The sequence below is a fragment of the Microcebus murinus genome, chromosome 23 (assembly GCF_040939455.1).
Source record: "Microcebus murinus isolate Inina chromosome 23, M.murinus_Inina_mat1.0, whole genome shotgun sequence".
NCBI lineage: Eukaryota > Metazoa > Chordata > Mammalia > Primates > Cheirogaleidae > Microcebus > Microcebus murinus.
In genome coordinates, this window is record NC_134126.1 from 14,174,427 (window position 1) to 14,191,210 (window position 16,784).

Here is a 16,784-nt window from a genome sequence, read left to right on the forward strand (position 1 = left end):
AGTTTTTGCTAATAAAATGATCATGGATTTAGAGCACACGTGAGCAGACCATTCCTGCCTCTAATTAGGATTTGCGCTTCCAGGGCAGGAAAACATCACTTCCCAGTCCCTGCCAGGGAAAACTCAAGAAAAGCTGTTGATCTCATTGCATCATGCTGTCACTAGCTCCTTTCTAGAAACTGTGAAGCTCTTCTCTTGGAAATTGTTAAGATTCTTTCATTCTCTCTGAAGAAAGTTGATGAGAAAGCCCTGAGAAAATATTTCTGCTTCTATATTTTACCAAATGGCAAAAAAAAACCCCACAAAAAACCCTCAAGCATGGTGGGGAGTCCGGGGCATTTTAAACCCAACCCAACACTCAGCCCTCCAGTGCAGCAGTGGACGCCACCCCACCCATCCTCCCCCACACCACCCGCAATAAGAAAAGAAACTGAGCATGAACATTTAAAAATCATCACTGCCTAGCACGATGACACAACCACACTGATCACAGATATGCATGTAATTTATACAAAACATGTCTGTAAAGAAAGCAGAAAAAGCAGGGCAGTAATTCAGTAATACTCAGTACATTTAATCAGCCAACTACACTTGTACAATTCTAGTAAGAAGAGTTTTGACCTTTTTTTAAAGGTTTTTTCCTAGAAAAACCAATCCTAGAATCTTAAATTCTAGCAACAGAGGTAGAGTGTAGAGGGAGAGCAACATAAAATACATTATAAATATATGTTTTAAATGGAAACTATGACCCCCTTTTTCAAAGATAAAGCAAAAAAAAATCATATATATAGTATTTAAGAATCTCCTGATTGAACCTTAGCTCAGCAACACTGTTAGGAAACTAAAGAGAAAAGGAGGAGGAAAGGGAGAGAGGAGGAGAGATGGGGAAAGAGGGAAAGAGGGAGAGAGAGATTTATGTATTTATAAAAATGTAAACAGAGACAAAGAAAGCTCCTGGGACCACAGGAATTATCTATCCACCAATCAATAAAAGGTGGATTTGACCTATTCAGTTAGCAAGTCTGAATAACAACGAGGTGGGGGGGAGACGACCCACCAAGCCAGAGTTACTATTTACTTGGAGCAGAGAGAAAAGAACTAGAACCTGGAGATAGACCGTGCAGCCTTATCTTTAATGATGTCAGATAAAGTAAGCAACTCAACTCAGCAATTCTCCACAACCAGAAAGGAGTCATGGATAAGGTAGAAAGGAGATAAGGTGGCATTCCCCTGTATTAAGTAAAGCACTGACCACCCTTCAGGAAATGGGGTAAGGTACACTTTTCCTATCAGTAGACACTGACAAAACCCAGGACCTCATTCTGAAATTCAATAAATTCCTTTGAAATTCCTAGAGGTATTAACAACCAAATATCATACAACTAGCCCAAGCATCCAAAACCTGAAAGTCTTCCATTGAAAACAATCCTCTGTTCTTCACAAGGAAGTTTATAGCCCTCTTTAACAGAAGCAATCCTAACTCAGAGCTCCTCAACCAAGGTCTATCAGAGAAAGAAGGCTTAGTTCTTTGGTTTGAGACACAGTGCTTTCTCTTGACTCCCCTACTTAAGGTCTTTCTATAGTTCTCTATCCCTTATCAGGTCTGACCTAACATGGCAGAGTGGCAAGAGCATAATCTATGCACCACAGCAGATTTGGATTCCAACCTAAACCTAACCTGTGCAACCTCGGAGAAATCACCAGTCATACCATCATTCCACAGGGGATAACAATAGTTCCCAAAAATCTGAAGAGGTAACCAAGCAGCACTCAACAAAAGGTAATTCATTTTCTTTTGCCAACCAGTTGGCAAGCTCCTCTCCTTCCCAGAGCCCAGCCAACAGCATGCCCTCATTACTACATGAAAGGCCAATAATGCCTTCACCATCACCTGGTGACTTTTAGATCTTTATTCAAACGACTCATCCTTCCTGGAAAGTCCTCCACTCATGTCCATTACTTCTGAGACCCAAGAAGCTTTTCTTGATTGACTTCAATCCACACTCTTCAAAATGCTCTGCAGGTACTCCCTCAGCACTTTAAAGTTCCAACTGAATTATTTTTCCTGTAGATGAATGTTTTTGTCTTAGCTCCTAAAACACATCACAAATGACCTCAGGACAAAGAAGGTGTCTTTGATATCTATTGTAACTCACACATCCCCTGTTATGATGCCCATAAATGAGGGCTTTTCTCCCCAGCCGCCTTACTTACACGAGACCTTTGTCCACTGAGCAGAATCACAACACAGTAAGTTCATTTCATTTTTAGTGAGTAGGTCTTTTCACTTTGTTGGAAATACTTCACAGTTTCCTAGTCTTCTCCAAGAAAGCCATGCATTTGAAGCTTCATACTTCTTATTTCTAAAAGGCTTGGTAAGAGGAAGCCACCACTTAGTACATGTTAAGGATGGAAGATGGGTCTTCATAAGTAACTTTTGGAACATTTATTTTTCACCAAGGAAATTAAATAGCAAGTTATATGAACACTAGACATTGTGACCAGAGCACATGCCATGCAGAGATAGTTAAAGAATTCTAGGTCGGGCACAGGGGCTCATGCCTATAATTCTAACATTCTGAAAGCCCGAGGTAGGAGGATCCTTTGAGCTCAGGAGTTCCAAACCAGCCTGAGAAAGAGTGAAATCCCATCTCTACTAAATATAGAAAAATCAGCCAAGCATCGTGTCCGGAGGCTGTAGTTACAGCTACTCCGGAGGCTGAGGCAGGAGGATCGCTTGAGCCCACAAGTTGGAGGTTGCTGTGACTGCTGACGTCACAGCAGTCTACCTAGGGCAACAGAGTGAGAATGTGTCTCAAAAAAAGAAAAAAGAAAAGAAGAAAGAAAAAAGAAGTCTCTAAACCTGCAGCAAAACCCACAAACTTACCATTTTACCACATCAAACCATGAAGCATCAACCAAAACCACTACCTGCTTAAAGCGAGGTGAGACAAGCAGAGGACTGCTCTTCCCACAGGCTTCCCACACTCCTCTTCCTGCAGCTTCCATCACGCTTGCCTGAGTCCTTGTAGGAGAGCACCCTGCAGGGACTTCATTCAAAGTGGGCTCATAACTCTATTAAAACCAGGGGGTTCACTTACTGGTTCACTAAACAAACATTTGTTACCACCTACTAAAGCCAGCAACTTATGGTAAAGAGGAGAAAGATGATAAGACAGAGTCTTGCTCTCTCTGTTCTGAGACAGAGTCTTGCTCTCTCTGTTCTGAGACAGAGTCTTGCTCTGTCTCCCAGGCTAGAGCGCTGTGGAGTCACTCTAACATTGAAAGTTTCTTTTTTTAATTTGAAGGATAATTTATACAATAGAAGCATACAAATATTAGCTGTATAGCTCTGAATGTTTACATATGTATACACCTATATAACCTCCACCCAGGTCAAGATATAGAACACAAAATCAGAACTATAAAGGAGAAGAGAAAAAAGAGAGAATGGTCATTAACGCCGTCTCTAAAAACAGGTACCTACTAATCATTCTGATTAGCAAAAATCTTTCCCTATACAGTACTGATTTATCGTCATAAAACAAATTTATTAAGTCCCTAACTTTATACAAAGACCATGCACCAAATTCAAGAAATTAAAAAAATGTGAAGGCTGATTTTGAATTAATATTTTCACCAACAAGATTTGCATTCACTGAAGTACAGGAAAGAAAAAAAGACAAAACCAAAAAGAAGATAAAATAACAAATATCCAAAGAACAGAACAAAAACCTAATGTTGCCTTCAATATAACAGGAAGCAGCTACACAGTTGGAAACAAAGAGTAAAACAAGGGAGCTGAGGCAATGTAACTCCTAGAGTTTTAAGAGAAATAAGGTAAATCACCTAATTCATCTCCCAGCCATCTCCCAGCTTTGCCACAAGGTACCCTTCTCACAAGAGATCTGAGAGCGCCCATTGTCTGAGAAAGAGAAATCTGCTTTATTTTATTTCATGAATATGTAGCTGCGCAGGGCACCACACTGACTGGGCCCAGTTATTTTAGGCTGGCCCCCTAGAAGAGCACATGGAAAGCAAAGCAGATGCACTTAATTAGTGCCAACCAGTCTGGTGCAATACTCTAAAGCCTCAGGGACATTTCTACAAATGAGTTTTCTGGGAACCCCTTTAGCAAGCTATCAGTTTTAGGCCCCAATGAGCAAACATCTAACTTTATCATTTTACAAGAAAGGATATGCTTGCAAATCCTGGCAGGACCCTCAAACACAAGCCTCCGAGCAAGCAACCAAGGCAAGGTAACAGAACCAGCGCACAATCATACTGAAATTTTACCCTTAGAAACTGACAACCGAAAATAAGAGTTATTATTTTTCAAAATCTTTCAAGAAATGGTGAGCAGTTAAAATAAACAAACATCTCTGCTCTAAATTCTTGCCACTTTTCCCTAAAACCCAAACAGAACAATGGTAGAGCTGTCAATTAAGCACAGCTGGACACAAGAACCAAGTAAAGAAGCATCTGCTGGTTCTGCTGCCTGTTGACTCTAGGCAGCTCCGTGATTGCTGCTCATCTGCCTGACCACTTTAATGTGGGACACAGTGGGCTGAACTTACGTTTGCAATTCTTCCCCATCCTAAAGAGAGTGTGTACCCCAGAGGCCTACCTTCTAATTCTACTCATAATGAATTAATTAAACTAAAAATGATGCCATAAACAAAAAGGCAAATAAGATACTTCACTGTAACCTTTCCCTTCAATTGCTTAATAAATCCCTTTAAAAATCTATTTTAATAATGAACATACAAATATATATATTTTTTATTTATTGGAGACAGGGTCTCATTATGTTGCCCAGGCTAGAGTACAGAGGCTATTCTTAGGCACAAGCATAGTGTACTACAGCCTCAAACTCCTGGGCTCAAGTGATTCTCCTGCCTCAGCCTTCCTAGTAGCTGAAACTACAGTTTATATATATATATATATATATATATATATATATATATATATATATATATTACATTTGCTTATGTCCATTTCTGAAGGAAAAATACAAATTAACATTAAAATTTCAGAAATATATATGTTCACATTCAAGAATTCATGAGCAGTTTTCTCATAAAATTTATCCAGGCTGACTTCAAGTCATATAACAGTCTAATTTTTACCCATAAAAGGTCATACATCTTTCAACTCCGTATCAGTTCCTATAACTTAGTACTTTTTTAAAAAGTTACAGAAATATCCGCATACTGCATTTAACATTAGCTAGTACAGCAGCATATACCTCGTAAAAATAGAGAGATGGCACAGATAAAAATAAGCTCAAATGTGTTGCTTTCAAGAATTTAATGTGCAATGTTGTAGACTTTTATAATTCAGCCATTCATTCATTCCCTCGCTCTACATATATTTATTGAACACTATGCCAGAGAAGTTGCCCTGGAGATAGGGTGCCTCCAGCCTCCATCCAAATGGTCATTGAGTCTTCTCCGTGCTTGCATTGCTCACTTAGGACTTATTACATGACATGAACATACTGCTCTGGAGGAGAAGTCACCAAATCTGTGCTGTGCAGGTCAGACAGGAAATAGTTCAGCCTTTTGGGGCTGGGACACATGCAGTTTGTCGCCATTACTCGACTCTGCCCTTATGGTGCCAAAAGCAGCCACAGACGATGCATTATTAAATGGGCTAAAGTGCCTTCAAATAAAACTTATCAGGTACTAAAATTTGAACTTTCATGTAATTTTCATGTCACAAATTCTTCTTGTGATTTGTTTCCAACCAATTAAAAATGTACAACCTTTCTTCACTCATGGCTCATACAAAAATAGGTGGCAGGCCTGGGCTGGATTTGGCAGGGAGGGCTATAATTTCCCTACCCTGCTGAGTCTAGAGACATAGGTCTCCATGTGTAGACCTCATCTAAGCATGAGGTCAGGGCAGTGTCCCATGAATCACCATACACCCAGGAATTTGCATGGCGCTAAGGGATAGCAAGCAATTAGCAACTATTAGTTATTCTTAATTGAATTAAAAGATCACCAAGTCCCATCCTGACCTTGCCTTCAAAAGACCTCATGGTCTAGAGGTAGAGAAACAGACAAGAAACAGATAATCCTATGTGATAAGTGCTCTGATAGATATGTGCAGAGTAGTAAGAGTGGGACACCTAATCCAGGCCAGGCAGTGAGGCAGATAGAGGGGAGAGGGGGAGAGTCAGAGAAACTGGGGAAGGAGTTCTGAAGGTGCTGACATCTGGGAACTGTTCCAAACCAGAGAATAGCCCTTTGGGCATGCCAAGTGACAAAAGATAAGCCTAGAGGTTAAAAAGGTCCAGATCCTTAAAGTACCTTGTACACTGTGCCAAGGAGTTTGGACTCTATCCTAAAGGCTTGAGAAGCCACTACAGAATTTTTAGCTGGGTAATTAAGTTTGCATTTTAGAACCACCACTCAGTCTGCAGTACAGCTGCCAAATATAAGGGGCAAAACTGGAGGCAGAAAGACCACCAGTTGGTTAAGAGGGTGTTGTAGTAATTCAGGTGAAATTCAATGGGACCTACAGTAAGGCAGACGCAAAAAGGATGGAAAGATAAACACTCAAGAGACACAGTATCTGGATATAGGAGGTAAGAGTGGAATCTTGGACAGATTATATAGTAAGAATGGGTTTCGGGGAAAGAAAAGGGTGGAGTTACAGCTGCCCAGAACTGACCCACCTCACAGCAGAGGATACTATCTGCTCACCAAACATTATAATCTTTACTGATAAGAGCCTATCAAGCATGGTAATCTTTCAGGGAAGACTTGGGAAAAATTGGTTGAGAGCCTAAGTGTTAGACAGCAGTGTTCTTCACTGAGATAGGAATACCAAAGAGCTTTGAGTTGGGTGAGAAATAAGGAGTGAATTTTGGACATGGTCTTTGGACAACCCAAATTGACCATATGCAACAAGTCTTCAGGCCTGGAAAAGTGAGCTGACTAGAAGTACAAATTAGAATTTATAAATTTACAAATGAAATTGCAAATAAAACCCTGAGATAAAGATGAGTTAACTCAGGCAAAGTGAATAGCATGGAACAAGGAACCCAGGAACATAAGTAAAAAGGAGCAGATAGGAAAAAGGAAAGAAAACCAAAGGAGCCTGGTATCTCTGATTCAGTGTGTACATGAAATTTTACTTTACAGTTGGTTGGGAATAAATTAGACATTCTGAGAGATTTGTTAGAAAAACTAGAAGCAGGCCGGGTATGGTGGCTCACGCCTGTAATTCTAGCACTCTGGAAGGCCTAGGCCGGCAGACTGCTCAAGGTCAGGAGTTCGAAACCAGCCTGAGCAAGAGCAAGACCCCGTCTCTACTATAAATAGAAAGAAATTAATTAGCCAACTAATATATATATAAAATTAGCCGGGCATGGTGGCGCATGCCTGTAGTCCCAGCTACTCGGGAGGCTGAGGCAGGAGGATTGCTTGAGCCCAGGAGTTTGAGGTTGCTGTGAGCTAGGCTTACGCCACTGCACTCACTCTAGCCTGGGCAACAAAGTGAGACTCTGTCTCAAAAAAAAAACAACCTACCTCCACCGTGACTTTTGGCACATCACAACCTTTGCCATCACTGAGATGTGAAAAATCTAATTGGTGATCAACTGGGGGCTTTATGAACTATAAAACATTATACATTCACCCTTGATTTATTATTGTATTGCCATTACAACTGAGTGTGTAAGTTCCATCTAATAGAGGATAAGCTTTTGAAGACAGGACCCTCAATCTTCTACACCTTCTTATTATCAGGTACAGTCGTATGTATTTCATAGGTATTTTAAAAATGTTTTTGCAATATGTGGCAGAAACAGGAGAATGTATGCGTGAGGGAAGGTGTGCGTAGAAAAAGGCAAACCCAAGTTCTTAAGATTATTTAGAATTGAAATAGTCAAACTTTATTCTTCCCACAAATGTGACCAATGACAAATTGATGCGGTAAGGAGGATGCCTGATAGCCAACTTCTTCCCTACAGTGTAAATTCTTTTCTGAAATGCCCTTAGAATAGAGGAGGAATTTGCAGAAAAAGCAGTGAACTGTAGAAAAGGAAAACAGCCAAAAGCAACTTTATAAAACTGTGTGCAGCAACTCCTGGCCATTAAAGAAGAGCTCCCTAACTTCTCAAGTTGAAACCTGCAAAATGTAAATCAGGCCTTTGTGAGACAAACTATAATAGTGTCCCCTCAGGGTGCACAAATACCACAGTGAAGTCACCAGAGTGAGCTATTCCCTGACATAGTCAGAACCTACCATACAAAGGTTTTCCTGGGGGAAAAAACTATTTGTTCCACATTAAATACATACTCATTAAAAGACCAAACAGAATAAAAGGCAATATCCTAATATATCAATTATTCTGATTTACACAAATAAAAAGAATATTCAGATATAGATTTAAAAGATTCATTTAATCACTATTCATTCCTAAAGTTTATGAGGAGCTTAGAAACTAATCTGGTCTCGGTGTTAATTTTAGGCGTTCCATAAACTTTGATTGAGTTGGTGTTTTAAGCACTCTTTTCATTAATCTAATTGTTTTTAGAAAGAGGGAAGGCTACCTTTCTCCAAGATGAAAACCCTCTCTGCCAAGTTTCCATCCACAATGACTATCAAATTAATTAAAGGGGCTGTTTCATAAAAGGCAAATCCTCAACAACAATCTTACTTTCAACTACCCCAAAGATACTGATAAAACTTATTATGACTTATTATTATAAGACATAAAAGCCAAACTTTTTAACAGCAATTAAATAATCCATATCAAAGTTAAGAGAGAAGATCCAGAAATCAAAGGCAAAATAGGACTTCTTTTTGGAGAAGAGTGCCTGGCTGAGATTTCTCGCCACAACAGACAGAAAGTACAGTTCTGGTTCCCACAGCAACTTTAACTCTTTGTATCTGAGGAGGATGCATGACACCCAGCACCCTGGATTACTGTATATGGTGCTTAAGACTTGGCTGCTTTCAGAAGTAATGCTAATTTTCCTGGCTTTTGTACAGCAAGTGATGATACTAGTACAATGATCTAATTTGTACTTGCCATCTGTTAAAATATGCCTCAGCTCCCCCAAAAAGTACCAGTTAAAATGATTAAATAATTTTATATGTATATGCATGAAAACTTCTGAAGAGTTGTATAAGAAATTGATAATAGTGGTCTCTAGGGCATGGAGCCTACTAGCAGCTAGAGATAAAGAGCCTCACTTGTCATTACCCTTAATGTTTAAATATACCATATCATGTTTCATTCTTATAATTTTAAAGAGTGACTTATGATCAGTGCCAAAATATGTATGTTTCTTGTAACTACTTAAGTATGATCTGACTTCGCTTATTTTAAAGTTTACCGTGTTGAGTTCAACATCAAAAGGCAGGCTAGAAAAGTGGTGGCTACACCCAGTTCTTTCACACTGCTCATTTCCAGTTTCACATGCTCTGTAAGGGCAAAGCACAATATGCATCACTTGTTTAAGGGTATGTGAAATTTGAACTGGATGGGAGATTTAATAGATGCACAAAACAGTCATGGTACTTGAATTCATGGGAAATAGTTAGCCACAGCCCATGCAGTAACTGGAGTTCACAGGGTAACACATAAAGCTTTGCCTACTTGTCATAAATTGTCGATCATAACACACATGTATAGATATATCCTTGTCATTAACAAAACGGGAAGGCAGAGAGTAAGAAAAAGAACCATCAACCCCACCACATACAAATCCCTCCCTCTTTCCTCCACCACACACAATTTCCTCCAGGACATCATTTCTGATCCAAGAACAAGTATAATAAATTCTAGTCAAGTTTTTATAAACTGTCTAACTAAAAAGTTTAAAGTGCATACTTTTACAGTTAATCACAATACTTCTATGAAAATAATTTAACTTACGAGTTTTAAACCCATAGTTGTATAAACTTCACTTAGCAAGAATATTACCAAAAACTGAGAAATTTTTCAGCAAAAACAAGTCTAAGCAATATGATATTTTTAGAGTAAAAGAGTCATGTTAGAGTCCTAACAAAGTGAACTCTGAGATCTCTTTTGACCTTTTAATCAACAAGACCCAAAGTTAATATATCTGCGTCCCGGTAGTAGGCAACCTAACTTGACTGATATTGACTTACTCTACTATATTAGCTTTGCAACAGAGAAGTAATCACTGAGTAATCTATCTCTGCAATCACCAGAAATAACCTTTTGCTACATAGTGCCTACAACAGAAAACTGAGAGCCAAGATTGGCAGCTCCACCTTTATCTAAATAAGAGATTGATGTTTAGAAATTTTCAATTGAATCTAGGCACTCTGAGGCATCAGACAATGCCTTTTCTTTGAACATTTTAAAATTTAAAAATAAAGTTGAAAATAAGACATCAAGCGTATTCAAACTTGAACACTGAAACTTTAACAAGTCAAAATAAAAAAAAAAATACCTGGATACAAATTTTAAAAATAATTCTGCCAACTTAAAAAATATAACACTTAGAAGAAAATAGTTTAAGAGATTCCCCATAGATCTCAGGAAACTCTTTGTCTCTTGCAATGTCTTTAGAAAGGCACCTACCCATTTAAGACACTATTACTTCTATATATTTCCAATATCTTTAAAAAACTGAACTCAGTATACTTTTCTACTTCAATCTCTGAAAAACAGGAGCCTCACAGTTTTATGAACTCATTTTCAAAAAGTTTCACCTGCCTAATGACTTATCTACAAATAAAATGGAATTCACTACAAAGGTGCTAAATACCACGGCTTTTCTAAAACTTACTCTACACACAGTAATTTCACTTTTCAAAGCACTTTTTGTGAGTCATATTCTTTCTCTGGCATCTTGATACTTACATGAAGTTTAGTGTACCAGAGAGCAATGGAATGAAAAATACAAAATCATGATCAAAAGAATCACTTGCCCACAAAATGTTCCTTTCAAACATCCCCAAATAATGTTATTAGCCTCATAGAACTACCCTGCTTTGACATAAGAATGGCTTGGGGCGGTCTGTTCACTCTGGAAGTTCATTAGTACCAGCTAGCTACTGGTAAAAGCAAGTCTCCCAATGCAACGGGGAGTGAAGTGGTACAAATCAAATGTCAGTTTCTCACACACAGGTTAGTCTGCTAAACACAATAATGAAATCTGCTTACTTATATATCTCAGTGATGAAGAAGAACTTACCTGGATCAAACATTATTGCATACTTTCGGATTCACGCGTCCATCCTCATCCACTGCCCTGCCATTAAGGTTTTTATACATCCCTTTCCTGATTTCTAAAGGATCATATATGCATGTTTCTACACTTACTTTGAATTAAAGCAAAAGGGGAGACAGTAGAAGCGTTTTACACAGGGACAAAACTCTGCCCAGCAATTACAGTGAGTGCACTTCCTTTTGTTTTCTCTGTGGAATAGCAGTGAAATAGCTATGTGGCTCTTAATTAAAGCTGAACAGCTCTAAAGAACAATAAATTTAAAAGTGAATTTCTATTTTAATTACACCTAGGCAATACAGGCGGTGGAAGCATTTGCTCCCCACAAACTCCATTAACACAACAGAGCAAACAACAATCACCCTAAACCCTGGAGAGAGACTTCTAAACATTTTAAAGGCAAAAGTGTTTAAGGTGGACCTTCTTGCTCCAGATCCAAGAATGCGTTGTGACGGCCCCGCTAAGAAAGAGAAAAATAAGGATGGGACTTTCTGATTTAACGCTTCAGGAAAAAGAAACCAAAATCCTAAACAGCAGAAATGGCGAATAATCAGGGAGCGAGAATCCCGTTAAGTTAGAAAGAATAAGAAAGCAAAGAGAGATGCCAGCAGAGCATCTTGGCCCTCACGGATGTTAAAAACTAGATTTTAAAAGTTGGGGAAAGGAATTTCTGTGTGGCCCACGCTGGGGAGCAGAAAGCAGCCTGTGGCTGTCTGGGCCCCTCAGGTTGGACCAGGGGATGGAGACGGTCCGGAGCTGAGCCGTGGGCGAGCAGTAGCAGGGGACAGGGCTGTCACCGCTTACCCAGGTGCAGCGTGAGGTTGATGGAGTTGGGGTACTGCACCCCGGCCAGCATGGTCTGGCTTTGCCACCAGGTGGTGTCGGCCTGGTTGTTGTAGTCGGTCAGGAAAGCAGCCCCGTGCTGCAGGTGGGGCTGCCCGGCGTCGCACAGGTGACAGGACTTGGTGACCCCGGTCACCCCGGTCTGCACGCAGTACTCCTCAGGCGGAGTCCCACACGTGTTGGTGGCCACCACGGTCACGTTGAAGGCGGCGTTGACGAACTCGGGCATGCAGCGCTGCGGCCGCCCGCCCTCGTCCGCGCACTCGTCCATGGCTGCCCGGGCGCAGCGCGCCGCGGCGGCCGCCAGCACGACCAGCACGGGCCACAGCCGCCCCCGCGGCCGCAGGGCCGGCGCGGCCCGCTGGCTGCCCCTCATCCCGCGCGCTGGGCCGCGGCGAAGGCCAGGCGCCGGCGCGTTCCTCTCGCCTCGCGGCGTCCCGGAGGCCGCTCCGCGGGCTGTGCTGGGGCCGGGCCGGCTCTCGGGCGGGCGCTGGCGGCGGCGGCTCGCGCCGAGAGACTGGCGGTGGGCGCCCCTAGCGAGAACCGCCGGCTCACTGGCCACCGCCCCGCGCCGCCCTCGCGCCGCCCGCACCCGCCCCGACGCGGCCCGCGCTCCGCGCCGACCCCCGACTTCCGAGCGCGTGCCCGAGCGCGCGCCCCCGAGGAAGGAGGCGTGGGTGGGGTCGGCGGGGTGGGGTCTGGGCAGGAGACCGCGCAGCCCCAGCCTCGGCTCGGCAGCGCCCGCGGCCCCGCAGCTGCGCGCCCCCTCCGCGCCCACGGACTGCGCGCCCGCCCGGCGACTCGCGGCGGGGGCGACAGGGGCGGCGGGGGCGACAGGGGCGGCGGGGGCGACAGGGGGCGGGGGCGGCGGCTCGCGCTCAGGCCCGCGGCGCGCGACCGGCGGGGGAGGGGCGCGCGAGGTGGGCGGGGAGAGGGGGGAGCGGCGGGGGGGAGGGGCGCGCGAGGTGGGCGGGAGCGGGGAGCGGAGCAGGGGCGGCGGGGCGGTGCATGCCGGGAGGGAAGGGGAGGTCGCGGCGCCCCGGCACCGTGCGCGGGGTCCTGGGCTCCGCGTCCCCGGAAGACTCCGGGGTGGGGGAGGGGCACGGAGGGTCTTAAAGGGGCGACGCCGGGCCAGCGCGGTCGCCCAGGGTCGGGCCCGGGCCAGGTGGGCGGCGGCAGGAGGGCGCGCGCGGCCAGGTGCCGCTGCCCGGGGCGGGACCCGAGGGGCCCACCTCCAGCCCTCGGAGGAGGCCCGGGGCGTCGAGGGGCCGACCGGGCCCCTGGAGAAGGCAGGGCCCGGTTGCAGCATCACAGTGAACTCTGCGGAGCGAGTTCCTGCCGCTTAATTAAAGTGCAGCCAGTCGCCCCGCCGGGCGGGGACGGAAGCGAAAGGCTGGGAACGGAGTGACACTTCCCCGGGTGCGCAGCCCCGCGGCGGAGCGCGTCCACTGCGGCGCTCGTGCGCTCCAGCTTGCCTTTAAAAGACTCGAAATTATCTGGATTCTGACATCCTCCTTTTCGGGCCTGCTGAGTCACGGAGTGTTCCCAGCGCCAGAATGACTCAGTTCGCGGAACCCGAGCCAGAAGATCATGAGTTTTGGTCCCGGACCAGCACCTGGGCGCTTCCCCGGCGCTGACACGGCCGGCGGGGCGCAGGCGCGGCCGAGTGCGCCGGCCCGGGCTGCGCAGGGATGATGCACCGGGCGGGTGGGACCGGAGACGGACTTGGGTCTGGTTTTGTTTTTAACTTTCCAGGCCCTTAATGATAAAATGCACGACAGAAACAAAGCAACACGTGCTTGGTTTTTGAGTCAGTAGTCCCCCTGAGATAGGAATAATGGGAATCTGAATCAATGAAACATGGTGAAGGTTAGGTGACTGTGGTTAGGGTCAGTGTTAGCCCCAGAACTCCTAATCAGGAGGGCCTTAAGGATATTGGTGGGATGAAGGAGGGAGGGTTACCTAGGAACTTGTTACATTGCTGAGCTTATTTGGCGAGCACTTGGGTCGTTGTTGTTTTATTTGATGAGATGGGTGGAGATTACCCACGGCTAAAGGTCTCTAAGCCCTCAGTGTTGGCACCTTCCCTTTGGGAGAATAAAGTTATAGGGACTGTAATAAGGTCTTAATTCTTTCATATTTGAGTTGAAGCCAAATAAATATATTCATTTATACCTAGATGGGATGGTATTTTCTCTCAGTCCTTCACTGTACTTGAGAACAATTGGCATAATAGGACAGAGATGAGGATGTTAGTGGTAAATAAAGTTACAAATATCTATAAGTGTGTTTATTTCTATTTTAATAAATATGTTAATGCATTTGCCTGATTATAAATGTTCAGTACTTCATTGGATATTGTCAAACCAAAGGGTAAGTCTCTTTTTGTTTCCCACCAACAGTCAAAACAGATAAGGTGAGGAAACCCCAAAGGGTGCAAAATTAACATAAATATGTGTCTTTGCTACTGCTCCCTTTTGGGCCTAAGGTTGATTATTACTTATTACTTATTATTAAATTATTACTTATACAAATGTACCCATAATTTAATTACCTGAACCTATCTGATATTTGTAAAGCACATAAAGATACCTTGAATTAATCTCTAAATTCTTTTGCTCTTGGGAATGTGTTGCTCTGACAAGGACGTATCAATTTTGAGAGAGGTAAAGTATGACCGGCCAATGTGCTTAATAATAAAAATGTGGCTCCATTGTTTGGATCTTGATTCAAGCAAACTAAAGGTTCAAGCAAAAAATTTAAGACAATTTGTAACATTTGAACACTAGATATTTGATGATATCAAATTAAGTATTTTAGGTACCTGGAGATGCCACAGTTGACTGAAAAAAAAAGTAAAGGTGTAGTTTTTTTAAAAAAAGGGGTGGGGAGCCAGGCGCGGTGGCTAACGCCTATAATCCTAGCACTCTGGAGGGCCGAGGTGAGAGGATCTTTTGAACTCAGGAGTTCAAAACAGCTCTGAGCAAGAGTGAGACCCAGTCTCTACTATAAAAAATAGAAAGAAATTAGCTGGACAACTAAAAATATATTTAGAAAAAATTAGCCAGGCACGGTGGCAGCTACTCAGGAGGCTGAGGCAGCAGGATTGCTTGAGCCCAGGAGTTTGAGGTTGCTGTGAGCTAGGCTGACACCACAGCACGGGCAACAAAAATAAATAAACAAACAAAATAAAAAGGGGGTGGGATGTGTGTGAGATTTTCTTTTACTGCATTTTACTGTGTTTTTCAAAAAATTCCAGAGCATTTTTAACACATTTTCTTAAGTGCTTGGAAACTCTATTATCTACTAAATAGACATGATGCTTAGAAGAATAATGTGAACATATGGGAAATGTTGGATTCAGGTCTCTCAAAAGATGATCTTAGTGCCCAATCATTAGTACCTCTATGCAGGAAAGGCAGGTTGAAAGGATGTAGTTGTTTACTGTACAGGTGAGAGTGCCAACATTTTTTTTTTAAATCCCATTTAGAACTCCCAAGAAAAGAGATTTCTCCCCTTCAGGATCTATATAAATAATTTCAAGAAAGGATGCTGACTGACGTCGCTTTGGTCACGTGGCATACCCCCCACTAGCCCAGTGAATACAATAACATAATCGGCAATCCACCAGAAAACTATGGAGTTTGGGAACAGCTATTCAAAGGAAAGGTTGCTGTTGCCAGAATGGGGCAGGTTACAAGACAGGAAAAAGAAAAAGACAAAAAACAGATGTCTACTACATCAGTATTTAGAATGTGATATAATTAGAAAAATAATTTAAAAGTGTGTTTTGACCTTTCAAGATTGCAACTTTGTCCTTTTTTTCCTCTTATAATTACCGATGTGTTTATTTTTCCATTCCTTAGTCTTTCTTACCTCACTTCCCTATATTCTTCCCAAGCCTGAGCACCACTATCCTATATACTTTATCTTTTATATTTAGAAATGCAACTTAAAATAGTAATTACTACTACTAATATAACAATGTCAGCCTATGTGTACATACTATATTATACTTTTCAGAATTGCACTGATGCAGGGAATGTTATCACCTATATAGAGGTGAAGAGACTAAGACTCAAAGAGCTTACAGTAACCTCTCTAGACTAATAGGAAGCAAAGTCAGGACGAGAGCCTGCTCTTTCTGGCTCCCTGTCCAATGCTCTTTCCTTTTCTGTTCTGTACAGGTCATGATAGGGAAGGGGGTTAAGGAAAAGCTATCTCACATTTCTAAGGTTTTTAGGTTATCAAATAAGAATTTTAAAGTAGGGGAAAATTAATGTGATACTAGAGGAGAATGACAATATCCTCCTTCAAAGTTACAGTGACTACACAGGATACTTTGTGTTAGGCTTATAGATCCTGCCTGGGTCCTTGGTACAAATCCAAGCATAACAAGATAAGATATCTTTTGTGGCTTTGCTCAGGTAAAGACAGGATGCCTCTTGTATGAGGTAAAACCCTTCCTTCCCTCTCAGCCCCATGCACCCAATTCTTCTTCTTTTTTTTTTTTACAGAATTGTCCAAACTCCTTTGTATTTTAAATATTTTTAAATGCTTTAAATTGACAATAATAATTATACATATAGTGTACGTAGCGATGTTTTGATACATACAATGTATACTGATCAAATCAGGGTAATTTGCATATCTGTCACCTCAAACATTTATCATTTCTTTGTGTTAAGACCATTCAATATCCTCTCTTCTAGCTATTTG

The 16,784-nt window shown here is 42.7% G+C and overlaps 1 protein-coding gene across 1 annotated transcript in view; it reads right to left on the reverse strand.

Annotated features, from left to right (window-relative positions):
* Positions 1-12,719, reverse strand: part of LAMC1 (laminin subunit gamma 1) — a 127,150-nt gene extending 114,431 nt beyond the window's left edge. Inside the window, exon 1 of the mRNA XM_012735837.2 lies at positions 12,027-12,719. Coding sequence (XP_012591291.1) covers positions 12,027-12,441 — 415 coding nt within the window. The 5' untranslated portion in view covers positions 12,442-12,719. The remainder of the gene's footprint in view (positions 1-12,026) is intronic.
* Positions 12,720-16,784: the final 4,065 nt, after the last annotated feature.